This window comes from Globicephala melas, chromosome 1 (genome assembly GCF_963455315.2).
Source record: "Globicephala melas chromosome 1, mGloMel1.2, whole genome shotgun sequence".
Taxonomy (NCBI): domain Eukaryota; kingdom Metazoa; phylum Chordata; class Mammalia; order Artiodactyla; family Delphinidae; genus Globicephala; species Globicephala melas.
Genome location: NC_083314.1, coordinates 90,249,812 through 90,264,476, shown reverse-complemented (window position 1 = coordinate 90,264,476; position 14,665 = coordinate 90,249,812). Strand labels below are relative to the sequence as shown.

The 14,665-nt window shown below is 45.4% G+C and overlaps 1 protein-coding gene across 1 annotated transcript; it reads right to left on the bottom strand.

Annotated features, from left to right (window-relative positions):
- Positions 1 to 7,095: 7,095 nt before the first annotated feature.
- ADORA3 (adenosine A3 receptor) lies at positions 7,096 to 10,617 on the bottom strand. The gene is made up of 2 exons (XM_030869021.2): positions 9,913 to 10,617; positions 7,096 to 8,211 (listed from the first exon to the last, which is right to left on the bottom strand). The coding sequence occupies exons 1-2, from the start codon at positions 10,293 to 10,295 to the stop codon at positions 7,605 to 7,607; spliced, it is 990 nt and encodes a 329-aa protein (XP_030724881.2). The 5' UTR covers positions 10,296 to 10,617; the 3' UTR covers positions 7,096 to 7,604.
- Positions 10,618 to 14,665: the final 4,048 nt, after the last annotated feature.

Below are 14,665 nucleotides of genomic sequence, written 5' to 3'. Positions count from 1 at the left end.
GGAGGCTAAACAGTGTGCTACTAAATAACCAAGAGATCACTGAACAAATCAAAACAGAAATTAAAAAACACATAGAAACAAATGACAGTGAGAACACAATGACCCAAAACATATGGGATGCAGCAAAAGCAGTTCTAAGAGGGAAGTTTATAGCAATTCAATCTCACCTCAAGAAACAAGAAAAATCTCAAGTAAACTATCTAACCCTACACTTAAAACAACTAGAGGAAGAAGAACAAAGAAAACCCAAAGTCAGTAGAAGGAAATAAATCATAAAGATCAGAGCAGAAATAACTGAAAAGAAACAGAGAAAACAACAGCAAAGATCAATAAAACTAAAAGCTGCTTCTTTGAGAAGATAAACAAAATTAATAAACCATTAGCCAGACTCATCAAGAAAAAAAGAGAGAAGTAAATCAATAAAATTAGAGGGGCTTCCCTGGTGGCGCAGTTGTTGAGAGTCCACCTGCCGAGGCAGGGGACATGGGTTCATGCCCCGGTCCAGGAAGATCCCACATGCCGCGGAGCGGCTGGGCCTGTGAGCCATGGGCACTGAGGCTGCGCATCCAAAGCCTGTGCTCCGCAACGGGAGAGGCCACAACAGTGAGAGGCCCGCGTACCGCAAAAAAAAAAAAAAAAATTAGAAATGAAAAAGGAGAAATCACAACTGACACTGCAGAAATACAAAGGATTATAAGAGACTACTACAAACAACTGTATGCCAATAAAATGGACAGCCACGAAGAAATGGACAAGTTCTTGGAAAGGTACAATTTTCCAAGACTGAACCAGGAAAAATTAGAAAACATAAACAGACCTATCACAAGTAATGAAATTGAAACCATAATTAAAAATTTTCCAACAAACAAAAGTCCAGGACCAGATGGCTGGACCAGGTGAATTCTATCAAACATTTAGAGAAGAGCTAACACCCATTCTTCTCAAAACAGATGGAGAAATATACCATGTCCTTGGATTGGAAGAATCAATATTGTGAAAATGACTATACTACCCAAAGCAATCTACAGATTCAATGCAATCCCTATCAAACTACCAAGGGCATTCTTCACAGAATTAGAACAGAAAATTTTACAATTTGTGTGGAAACACAAAAGACTCTGAATAGCCAAAGCAATCTTGAGAAAGAAAAACGGAGCTGGAGGAATAAGGTTCCCTGGCTTCAAACTATACCACAAAGCTAGAGTAATCAAGACAGCATGGTACTGGCACAAAAGCAGAAATATAGATCAATAGAACAGGTTAGAATGTCCAGAGATAAGCCCATGCACATATGGGCACCTAATTTACAACAAAGAGGCAAGAACATACAACGGAGAAAAGAGAGCCTCTTCGATAAGTGGTGCTGGGAAAACTGGACAGTACATGTAAAAGAATGAAATTAGAACACTACCTAACACCATACACAAAAATAAACTCCAAATGGATTAAAGCTCTAAATGTAAGACCAGACACTATAAAACTCTTAGAGGAAAACATAGGAAAAACACTCTAAACCATAGCAAGATCTTTTTTGACCCACCTCCTAGAGTAACAGAAAAAACAAAAATTAAAAAATGGGACTTAATTAAACTTAAAAACTTTTACACAGCAAAGGAAACCATAAGCAAGACAAAAAGACAACCCTCAGAATGGGAGAAAATATTTGCAAATGAAACCACAGACAAAGGATCAATCTCCGAAATATACGAACAACTCATAGAGCTCAATATCAAAAAAACAAACAATCCAATTAAAAAATGGGCGGAAGGAAGACCTAAATAGACATTTCACCAAGGAAGTCATACAGTTGGCCAAGAGACACATGAAAAGATGCTCAACATCGCTAATTATTAGAGAAATGCAAATCAAAACTACAATGAGGTATCACCTCACACAGGCCAGAATGGCCACTATGAAAAAATCTGGAAACAATAAGTGCTGGAAAGGGTGTGGTGAAAAGGGAACCCTCATGCACTGCTGGTAGGCATGTAAATTGATACAACCACTACGGAAAACAGTATGGAGTTTCCTTAAAAAACTAAAAATAGAACTACTATATGACCCAGCAATCCTACTACTGGGCATATACCCCAAGAAAACCATAATTCAAAAAGAGACATGTACCACAATGTTCATTGCAGCACTATTTACAATAGCCAGGACATGGAACCAAACTAAATGTCCATCGACAGATGAATGAAAGAAGATGTGGCGCATATATACAATGGAATATTACTCAGCGATAAAAAGATATGAAATTGAGTTATTTGTAGTGAGGTGGATGGACCTAGAGTCTGTCATACAGAGTGAATTAAGTCAGAAAGAAAAACAAATACGGTATGCTAACGCATATATATGGAATCTAAAAAAAAAAAAAAAATGGTACCAATGAACCTAGTTGCAGGGCAGGAATAAAGATGTAGACATAGAGAATGGACTTGAGGACACGGGGTGGGAGGGGGAAGCTGGGGCGAAGTGAGAGTAGCATCGACATATATACACTACCGAATGTAAGATAGATAGCTGGTGGGAAGCAGCAGCATAGCACAGGGAGATCAGCTCAGTGCTTTGTGACCACCTAGAGAGGTGGGGTAGGGAGGATGGGAGAGAGGCTCAAGAACGTGGGGATGTGGGGACATGTGTATGCATATAGCTGATTCACTTTGTTGTACAACAGAAACTAACACAGTATTGTGAAGCAATTATACTCCAATAAAGATCTATCAAAAAAAAATTTTTTTAAAGAAATTATTGTTACATTTTTTTTCAGATGTGATAATGATATTGTCATAGCCAGCCTCTAAGATGGCTCCTGACATTCATGCCATTGTGTAATCCCCTCCTAATCTGAATCAGGGCTAGCCCATGTGATCAGTAAAATATGGTAGAAGGGATGGCATATGACTTCCAAGGCTAGGTCATAAAAGGTGTGCAACTTCCACCTCAGAAGTCACACTGCTCTTTCTTTCTTGCGGAAGTCAGATGCCATGTTGTGAGGACTCTCAAGCAGACATGTGCAAAGGCCCATGTGGAAAGGAACCAACTTGCGACCCACCTTGGGAGTAAATGTACAACCCACCTTGGGAGTAAATCCTCCAGCGCCATCAAACCTCCAGATGACTACAGACCCAGCAACCTCGTGAGAGATGTCAAGCATGACCCACCCAACCAAGATGCTCCTGAATTCCTGACCCACGGAAAGTACAAGAGATAATAATTATCATGTTAAGCCTCTAAGTTTGGGAATAGTTCATTACATAGCAATCAATAATTAATACTGACATTGTGGTTATTTTTTTTTAAGTAGTCCCTATTGCTGAGAAAGCTGCATGTAAAACAAACACTCAGTATTGCTCAGAGCTGGCACACCGTGAAACCGAAGAAAGTACCAACAGAAGGAGATTATGCACAGATATCAGGAAAATGCCCAAGACATGAAAAAGTAACATTCTAAAGCAAATGACAGGCTCAGAGTTACAGAGAATAAACAGGTGTGTCTATTAGCGTTCTGAGTATTATCTGGTGTTATTAGTTCTGTTGCTCCCTCTTAAGGGTAGAATTAATTTTCACTCCATTTGATGTGTAAATAAAAAGATAAATGGGTCATAAGGATAAACCAAATTTTTAAAATATCTTATAGAAATACAAACCGCAATGTTTACAGATGAAATAATTTGATGTGCAAAATTTCAAGATAATCAGGGTAAGGCAAGTTGGTGGGGTCATTAATGAAACAAGGCTGGCTGTAAGTTGATCATTATTAAAGCAGGACAATAGGTATATGAGCCTTCATTATTCTAATCTCTCCACTTTTGTGTGTTTGAAATTTTTCATAACAAAAAGTAAAAAACGAAACGTTGACACAGGTATTACTAGTCTCCCATTTTACAGATGAGAAAAATTGAGGCTTAGTTAAAGTAACTGCTAAATTTAAGTTCACACAGCTAGTACAGCTGCCATGAGCTGATGCTAAATCTGAAAGAAAAAATTGTTCTTTCCATCGCTCAATTCTGCTTCCCCAGTAGTAACAATATCGCAACACTGTAGAGCACTTTAGAGTTGAGATTTTACGTTATGCCAGTCATCCGAGTGGTTGGGGCAAGATGCAGCCTCATTTTTCTCATTCCCATTGTACCCAGTATAGTATCTAAGGGCAGAGTTTCTCTAGAAAATGTGAATGTAATTGTAAGAAACTGAAGATACAAACGGACCATGGCCAGACCATATATAAAAATAGAACTCTGGCCCACTACCAGCCCAGGAAACCAGCCCCTTATCTATAGTAACTGGCCCAGGAAGCCAGCCTGATGTAAACCAGACTTATAGGAACTCAGGCCATTATTCCTAGTAACAATTCAGAAAGCCAAACAATAATCCCTGTAACAATTGGCCCTGAATGGCCAGGACCTGATGAATAACTGACAGCTTCCCTAATTTTTGTCCTGCTTCCATCTACGAACCAACCAGAGAAAGTCAAGTATGCCCCCTAACCCATCACACAGGACGCCCCACTTCTAGTCGGCCTGCCTACAGCCTCCCCAGGCCAACAGTCTCCAGTCGGGGTGTACCTGAAGCCTTCTTTTTTCTACTATAAAAGTGTCCCACTCTTCTGCCTGCCTTTAAGTCTCTGCCAAAAAGCAAAGGGCAGTGACTGACTCCTTTGCTATAGAAAGCTCAGAATAAACAGGGTTTGTTTGTTCTCATTTGGTTGGTCTTCACTTATTTCTACTGTTGATTTGATTTTAAAAATTGAGTAAATAAGCCCAGCTACTCAGCATCTACCTTTGTTCCAGTGAATCTGTCTGGAGGAGGAAGGAGCAAGCAAACCTCAGTTTTGTCTCGGTGGTCTTTTTTGTCTTATTCCTTTAAAATGAAAGCCCAACAGCCACCTTTGACAATGTTTAGCCGAAGGGAGCTAGCCAGGAGACAGACTCAGGGAAACTCCAGTGACATTAATCTCTAAACCTGAAACCAGGGTAGATCTCGTCACTTCCAGCCCAACTCCTCACCAGTGAGTCTTGGTTCATCTTTTTTGAGTTCACGCCAAAAGATGTTTCACTGTAAGGGCCTCTTCTGGGCTGGTGGAGCCCCCTAGCTCAAGAGATTCTCATTGACTCTCAAGCCCCCAACATACAACTTCCTACAAGCCTTCAGTGGGTTTGCTAAGCAGTGACTGTCAGAAAGGAAAAGAGAGAGAAGGAGGGGAGGAGGAGAAAGGGAGAAAAAAAAAAGTTTTTCTGAAACTCTGGAGCTACAGCTTGTCTGATGACACCAAATGACTCAGGACAGACTGCTGTTTTCTTGTGAGGCAAGCGGTCCCTTTAAATCAAGTTTCCTAAAAGGGTACATGCCCAATGTTGCTATAGCAACTGGGTTAGAGGCCAAGAACCAACCAGCACTTCCCTCAAGTCTCCAACTGGGCAAAGGTGAGTCGTGGGCAGAACAGTGTGCCAGGAGCACCCAATGCCCCAGAGTAGACCCAGCGCCTCGTCCTGGAGGGGCATTTTAACTAAACACAAAAGTTAATTTGGGGGAAAATGCTGAAATCAAAAGAGGGGATACCATTAAGAAAAAATTAGAGGTGTGGGAGGCTTGTCTTTTGAAAGAAAAAAGATCCCCCAAAACGTTGATGGGGAATTTGTCAGGACAAAAGTCCCCTCCCACGTCCAGGGACCCCCAGGAATGGAGGGCGGGGGTGCGTTGCAGTCCTCTGCCTCTAACGTAAGATTGTGAATGGCACCAGGAAGTGGGTGGGCGGGGTGACCAACGGGTTTGGCATCGGTAGAAAATGCTACGTGCGTGCGAGCTTTGCAACATCGCACATAGTGTTGATTACTCCTGGGCTGACAAGAGAAGACACGAGGACATTTCCCTGAAGTGCAATGTTAACAAGATAAATAGGCTTATCGGGCTCTGGCCTAAGATTAGGATCAGGATAACCTTTCAAGATTGGCTAAGAATTAATTAGGAAAACGTTTCAGTACAGTTATCTTCTTTGATGTGGTTTAACTGAAATCCCCATCTTGCTGCTCTCATCAAGTTAATATATTTATTGTCTTGGGAGTGAGAGTCCACAGCTCAAAGTTTGGATAGCCCAATCAGAGATGCCACCTCAAACTTCCAGAGCCACACTTAAAGCCCGAATGACTTGACTAGAACGCCATCCCTGTCTGGTGTCCCAATTGGCAACAGCAGTTAATGCAAAAAACCCAGCAGTCTTTTTTTTTTTTTTGGCGGTACGCGGGCCTCTCTCTGTTGTGGCCTCTCCCGTTGCGGAGCACAGGCTCCGGATGCGCAGGCTCAGCGGCCATGGCTCACGGGCCCAGCCGCTCCACGGCATGTGGAATCTTCCCAGACCGGGCCACGAACCCGTGTCCCCCGCATCGGCAGGCGGACTCTCAACCACTGCGCCACCAGAGAAGCCCCCAGCAGTCCTTGAGTATACAAATCATAGTTTGTACCCATGATTTTGTTAATTGTACATAAGGTGGACTTAAGAGTTTGGAATTTGTAGAAATGCCAAGTCACTCTGCATGTCTAGGGATAGTTAGCAAGAATCTTGGGTTCTCCCATAAGGCAGGACTGCCTTGAAATCCTGGCTCTCATACTCGTTAACTGTGTGATCGTGGACAAGTTACTTAACACCTCTGTGCCTCAGTTTTCTCTTCTGCAAAATAGAGATGGTAATAACGGTGGTACCTAAAAGACTGTCAGGACCAAAAGAGAGAACGCGTGCAAAATAGTACATAGAAAGTGCTCAACATATAATAGCTGTCTGGTGTCTCTTTTTGCCCCACTCCCGCTATTCCTATTAAATTATAAAATACCAGAGGAGATGATTAAGACTCAGCTCTAAGAATCATTTCTTCTCTAACACTCGATGAATGGTTCATAAAGTTGACAAATGTTCTGATCAGCCCTGGAAAAAGGAGCAGGGTGTTCTGGGGCCAGGGGTGAGGGTCCTAGAATTTACACAGACGAACATGCCACATGGCATCAGGTAGAAGCAAGCTGAGTGCCAGGAGGAGCCAGCTGGGTCTTCAAGACCCAAGTGACCCTGACCCTCAGCAAAGAGTTACACAGCAATTAGTTATCATCTTTTATTTACTCAAATACATTTACAGGTGAATCCAGCAAGTTAAGTCCCTCTTAAACTCAGTTCACTCCTTGCATTCCATCCATCCTCCAGGTATCTGCTGAGAGCAGGGTTCTCTGCTTAGTTCCATAATGGAGTAGAACTGAGTCACCATTACGTCCATGTCCAGCCCAGTTGGGACCCTTTTGTCAGTAAGTCAATGAGGCATCCTTCAGATTCCATGACTTCTGTTTGGGAAGGAGGAACACAGGCAGTAGTAACAATAGACTATTGTCCTCAAGTCAGACACCCAGAAAATTGAATTAGAAAAGAAGGACAAGAAAAAAATTGAATTAGAGAAAGAGGGTAGTAGGGAAGATAAAATTGGAGACAGCCAGCCAAATGCATCCCACATCACTGGAAGGAATCAAACACGTGAGAGCCCATGGCCCGGGTGGGTAGGCCCTCAAGTGTTTGTCCATGCTGAATCTGAAGGGTAATGGAATGGAGAGTCATCTTTCATGGATAGCTACTCAGAAGTCTGCTCAGTGCTTGAGTCCAAGCAATTAGAGGGCTGGCAGATCACACAGGATTTGAGGATCAAGAGATAGGTTTCCTTGAACTTCTTTATTTTATAAGCATAGACGATAGGGTTCATCATGGAGTTAGCATGGGACAGCAGGATGCCCAAGTAGAGCACAACTTGTGGTACTTCACCATTAAAGTAGATGATACAATTGATGATGGATAAAGGCAGCCAGGACAAAGCAAACAAGAAAAGAACCAGAAACAGAGACTTGGCTGTCTTGAACTCCCGTCCATAAAATGCACCTGTCTCTTTGGAGTTAGAAAAGTTCTGATTGAGTTTGTTCCGGATGACATAGAAGATGTCAAGGTAGATGGCACACATGACAACCAGGGGAATGAAAATCCAAGCGAAGAAGCTGAAGTAGACCATGTAGTCCATCCTCATCACGGAACGGAATTGGCAGGAAAGGAAGGTGAGATTTTTGTGGTACTCTGAGTTCAGTTTCATGTTCCAGCCAAACATGGGAGTCAATCCCACCAGGAATGACACCAGCCAGCAAAGGCCCAGAGCCAACCATATTCGTCTTTGAGTGGTGAACCTCTTGTATCTGTTGGAATGGAAGAGAGTCAGTGAGTTCACAGAGGAATTGCTAATGAGTGGGGGGAGATGGAGCTGGAGGGTGTTGGTATTCTATGGTGATTTCAGCTAAACTCTACTGGATGTGAAGACAAGATGAGCAGACAATGATTAGAGAAAAATACAGCAAAGTTCTCTGGGAACTTTTCTAAAGAAGTACAACCTCCAAAGCAACAGGAGTACGTTGCCTAGAGTCAGGGGCTTGCGTACCCCATTCACAGTTCCATTTCCAGCCCAAGAATTCTTCAGTCCCTGGGAGGTAAGAGTTATCCATCAAAGTCTCCTGGGATCGCCTTACCTGGGGAGAAATAATCTGCTCAAAGCATGTTTGCCTGCTGTGCTCTGCACTGGTTTTTTGTTTGTTTGTTTTGTTTTTTGGCTGTTGTGCTGCTGTCCATAAATTAGACTCTGCCTGTCCCACACTTGCTCCCTACCTGTGTCTGCCCCTGCTTCTCTATTTGCACTACACTTGGGGTTTGAGTTAGACTCCACTCTCATGGAGTTGCAAACATCATGTTGAGGTGCTTCCAGGACCTTAAAAGACTCATCCAATCAAAAGTCACCATTTCTCCTTAAACCATTCTTCCTGACAACATTCTACATAGGCTATAAGAAGGAAGCAGATTTTAAGTACTGGCTATGTACTCAGTAGACTTTCTCTCAATAAAATCTCATGATAAACTGGAGATATTTTTATGACAATCTCCATTTCATTGATGGTAATGGTGAAAATCATAGTAGTTACAGCTACCATTTACTGAGCACAGACTGTGTGCTGGGCATTTTTCTAAGAGCTTTACGTGTATTAACTCATTTGATCTTATGGGAAAAGTACAATTATCATCCCCATTTTATAGATGAAAAAAATGAAACAGACAAGTTAAGCAACTTGTAGAAGCCAAAAGTGTTGGAGCTAAAATGGAATGGAGGTGAATCTGAGTTCAGAGCATCTTAACACTATGACGAGGAACTGAGACACAGAAAGCTAAATAACTTGCCCAAGATCAGGCCTCAAGATCTGGGATTTGAACCCAGGCTCGTTTGTATCAAAAGTTGTCTGTAGCTCCCTCACCATGCTCTTTCCCCAAGAGAAGAGAGGAGCAACAAGATACCAATGTAATTCAGGACACCTGGGGAATTCGATTTCTTCATTTGGCAATCTGTTCTGTTCACATGGTCACCTGAAAAGTTGTTACTACTTTCTGTAATGGAGAACTTTTGTGGTCCCCTTCTCAACATGGAAGAAGAAACAAAATTAAAATAACTTTAAAATAGCCTACATTTGCAAAGAAGAGAAACATCAGTTTATCTCCTTCTTTCCTCTCTGCTTATCTTATCATCTAGTACGTCTCCATCATTTCTAAAAGTCAAGAGCATTTTTCACTAATTAAAGATGCATCGAGTTTTTATCATCTTTAGCCCCCCAGGGTATTGAGCATATACTCCTGTAGTCAGTGGGGAGGGATTGGAGCGTTCCTCTGTTTCTAGTTCCCAAGTCTCTACTCATCGTTGTTAAACCCTTCACACACCAAGTGGTGAAAAGAACCTCTTTCAAGCTCAGAGGCCAATTTGGATTTGTTTCCACTCAAAAAGTCTGAGATCTGGAGGTTGTAGTCCCATTTCCCAGGCACCTCTATCACTGCCCCACACCACCCCTCTCCAAGCAAGTTACCTGACCGTGAGCTTGACCCGCAGGTATCGGTCCACGGCAATGGCTAGCAAGGACATGATGGAGGCGTGGGTGAAGATCAGCAGCAGGCAGGTCATGAGAAGGCAGCTATGAAAGTGGATTGTGACACCCAGGCTGATGACAATGGCCAAAGGCATGACCAGCACCCCGACAGCAATGTCAGCCAGGGCTAGGGAGACAATGAAATAGAAGGTGGTGTTCTGCAGGCTGGGGTTCAGTTTGACCACCCAGATGACCAGCACGTTGCCCACTGTGGCACAGAGCCCAATGAGAATCTCCACAGTGATGTAGGTAGCGTTGGCCAAGGACACAGCAGTGCTGTTGACAGGCATCTCGCTTTCCAGGTGGAGCCTCCCAGGTGACATTTGTGCCAACAAGATCCGTGTGGACAAGTCAGCCTAGCTCTTGCCAGACATCTCACCAGAGGTCCAGGTGCAGCAGCCACAGTCCAGAGCTCACAACACACCCATTCCTTCTCTTCTCTGTTGGAACCCCCTCTCCCCCTGTCCTTAGAGACAGTCCATCACAGGGCCACCGCTTTCAGCCCCAATGCAGGCCGTACACCCCTGGGCTCCCAGAAGCCTGGAGGACAGTTCTATGTGGGCTGAAAGTGAAAATGCTGCTTCTGTTAGTTCCCCTGCCCCTGGAGGGCTACTTAAGCCCCATCAAGACAAGCAATGCTCTTCAGTGGTGTTTCAGGAAGTGAGATGGGCCAAGAGGAAGCACAGAGCCAGGAACACTCAGCAAGAAGATGGAAAGAATGAGAGCTGGGTGGGGGCGTGTTCGTAGCATGGAGAAGACTCAGCATTCATTTACTCAAGGACTAGATAAGAATGTCACTCTGGATGGGAGAGGAGCTGGGAGCACTGACCACGTAACATTCTGGTTTTCTGATAGCTTATCAGAAAGATCGCACAGTAAGGAGGCAAGCAGAACCCACAGAAGAGAAAGAAATAGCCTTTGGTGGCAGGCTCCTAAACTTAGCCAGAATGTACTCTTTCTAAGGAGTACACTCCATAGACTGACTGTGTCCCCCCAAAACTCATAGGTTGAATTCTGACCCTCAAGTCAAAGTAGTTGGAGGTGGTGGCTTTGGGAGCTTATTAGGTCATGAGGGTGGAGCCCTCATGAATGGGATTAGTGTCCTTATAAGAGGGACCCCACAGAGCTCCCTTGCCCCTTCCACCATCTATGTACCAGGAAGTTGGCTCTCACCAGACACAGGTTCTACTGATGCCTTGATCTTGGACTTCCCAGCCTCCAGAAATGTGGGAAATAAATCTCTCTTGTTTCTAAGTCACTTAGTCTTTGGTATTCAGTTATATCAGTCCAAAGGTACTAAGACAGCACATAACAGTAAGGACTGAGAATTCAGCCACATGAGTTGACTCTGCTGGGGCATAGCTGGAACACAGCCTTTGTAACAAAGATCTTTTGCCAAAGAGACAAACTAAGATTCCCTGTTCAGATGAGCAAAACTTCAGCACCTCCCGTAAGCATCACATCTGCTGACCCTCATCTTCCCTTCTCAGCCCACACACCCACCATGCCCTCACACTAGCAACCAGCCTGTGTCAGATCTATTTGAGGGACAACAGGATGACCAGCCATGCAGAAAGGAGGGAAAGGACAACATGTACACATGATCACACAGCATACCTCCTGCCCTCCGGCCCCAAGCCCCACCCCCGCCCTGCAGGAACAGCCATCTACCTGAAAATCAGACCCTCTCCCTGAAGTTGCTCACCTGGGAACTCCTGGGAATCAGACACTTGAATGCAATTTTTATTTGGAGTTCCCCTGGTTCAGGGGTTTCTCAGTGCCGCCCAAAAGGGTTATTTAGAGAGACAGCAAAAGGAACAGTTGGACCTAAGCCCACACTGTGGATTGAAGGGTTGATAATACTTACCTCTAAGCACCAATCTACGTAGAGCCAAAAAATAAAATTTGACCATCACAGGAGTGCTGTTCTGGTGTTTACTAACAAACACCTCTCACTGGGGCACTGGCGAGATGCCTCAGCATGGGGCCTGCCAGGGTCTTCTTTAGTTGTTCTGCTTCGGCATCATCTGTCGACACCCCTACCCCCCCACTGCCCACCCCCACCGCATCCCAAGTCTGTCTGGTGTGCCTTGCTAATCCCTGCTAGACTTGCTCAGGGAAATGAGCCAACTCCCCGGACATTAAGTGGCAGTCCTCTCCAACTGCATTTCTGTCGCTCCAGCATTTCCCAATGTTAGCCGTGCCCACATCCCTGCACTTTGGGAACATGAAAGGTGTCACCAGCCTCCAACGTGACCTCTCATAAATGTCTCTACTGCAGCTGCTCTCTTTATCTCTGCTCGGGAGAAGGGAGATATAGAGAGCGATTTCTAGGAGGCTGCGTGCGACCGAAACAAGTCCTCCTCGCTGTAAAGCCGTTGTTGAATCTTGGTAATTCACTGCCAACAATGTACCCCGGCTCCTGACCCTCAGCCACCCAGTAGCACCAAAACCTTGTGGGAGAGAAAGACCCTCTGGGGTAGCAATGAGTCGTGTTGCCTGGCTGTGGTGATGGTATAGCTAAGGAACATTTTTCCTGGAGGGTTTGGTAACCCCGGGTCTGCCTGGGGTGGACGAGGACAGAGCGAGTGGGCTCATGGCAGAGTGGAGCACAGACAGCTGCTGTGTGTTTGGGAGCTGGACAGACAGTGGACAGTTCCTGCATTTAAAGAAAAAAGCCTGTGGCCCTTGTGCAGCTGTAGGCCAGAAGCTTGGGGGAGGGAGAAGGAGGTGGAGGCCAGGGAAAAACCACAGATCCATCCTACCGGAAGTGAGCCGAGCTGTTAGGGATGGAAGTGACAGCAGGAGCTGGAAACCTGACTGGTGGGTGTTTTCAGATTCCAGCCTAATTCCCCTCCTTTAAGACCCAGGTGAGTCCTTCCAGAATCAGCCCATCTCATCTGGGTTAGAGAAACCAAGTAGAAGGGTTTTGCTCAAGGACCAGTCACAAGGACAGCGTGGTGGGGACAGGATAGCCTGTGAAGCTGTAACCCACAGGAACAAGGAGAGACAGGGGACACACTTGGAGCCACTGACCCAGCCACCGCCTCCCCCCCCCTTCCCCAGGAATTGTTCCCAGAATCCTCTGCACAAACCTGGGGCATTTCCTCTCCATGAATAAAGGAAGCCCTTCCTTTATATTTTCTGAGTAGACAGAGCCCACCGATACTCAGGGGGCTGATGTGAGGGGTGAGGAGGAAGGCTTTCACAGCCACTTAGCATTTTGGGGTAAGACGGGGCCCTGAGTGTCCTTTTCATTCTAGACCGAACACCAAAGGGCAGCCAGGGAAAGAGGACAGAGAAACCAGGAGGAATGGTCCCCTTTCCCCATCCCCCCAACCCAGTCCACAGCCACTCTTAGTCAGGGAACTACCCTCATCACCTCTGAGCCCCCTAACCCAGCCCCAGGTGCAGCCTCCATGTTGCCCCCACGATCAAGTCCAGACTCCTCGGAATGGCATTGGAGACTCTCTGTGAGGGGGTCTCCCAGCCCCTGCAGTCTCCTGTTGCCTGGTTCATCAGGAAACCATAAGTGCCCCTGGGCCACGTGTCCCGGGGCTCAGAGCGAGCTGTTTCGCTTCCTCTCCCCTACGCACATGCTCCTTTCTGGCTAGGAAGGCCCTTCTCCTGTGCATCCACACAGAAAACAAGCACTTTTCCTTCTAGACACTTCTCAAACTGAACCTTGAAGAAAAATTTTCAGACCCCACCCGCCCCTGTCCCATGCTGGGTTTATATAATCCCTCCCCTGTTATTCTTTGAGCTGCTGGAAGGCAGGGATCTCCCCTTTTCATTTCTGCATTTCTATCCCCTACCACAATGCCTGACAGCTACTAGGTGCTCAGAATATTGACAAATGAATGAGTAGGAACCTCAGTGAACCAGGGGGCGTAAACTCAGCACTGGGTATAGAATACCAATCAGCTAGGACCTGTGAAGCACTTTCCATTATACTAGCTGCTGTGCCGAGCATTTTATACATCTGATCTCCTTCGATTCTCTCTGATGAAGTAGATACTGTCATTACTGTTGAGGCTCAGAAGGGTTAAGTAACTTGCCCCCCGGGATGCAGAGCTAGGAAGTGGCAGAGCTGGCATTCAAACCCAGGTTCCCGGCTTCCGTAAATGCATAAACGAGAAGGGCTTGGGCCCCAAGGGGATCTCTGTACCAGAAAGAAAACCTTTTGTTGGACCAAGGTGCCCCACACAAAAAAAATTTAATAATAAAATAAATTATAAGTGAAACGTGGCTCAGCAGATTTTCCCATCTAAAAGAAAGCCCATGTCTGTTTAGGTTCTACTGAAAAAACCTGAAAATATGGAGGAGGGAAGGGTCTGGGAGGAACCATGAGCCTGAATCAGAGAAAAAGCAACCGAAGTCCTAGGGAAAGGCCTCTCGTGTCCCAAACCCTGGCCTGGAGCCACCATGGGCTGAGGCAACTGGACTCAGATCAACTGCAAGGCCACAACCTGGCCCTTGGGCTTCTGCTTAAAAGCCTAAGAGCCCGGCCAGAGATGGTTCATCTGATCCTTTGCAGCTTCTCAGAAAAGCCTGGGAAATCCCAGCACCCAGCCTGCAGCAACAACAAGACGCAGTGTTAGCAGGGGCCCAAGGAAAGGACTCTGCAGCCCCAGAACTGGTGCAGGTGGTTGCTGAGACAGGATGTCAGGCAGGCGGAAGGTGCAGGCTCCTG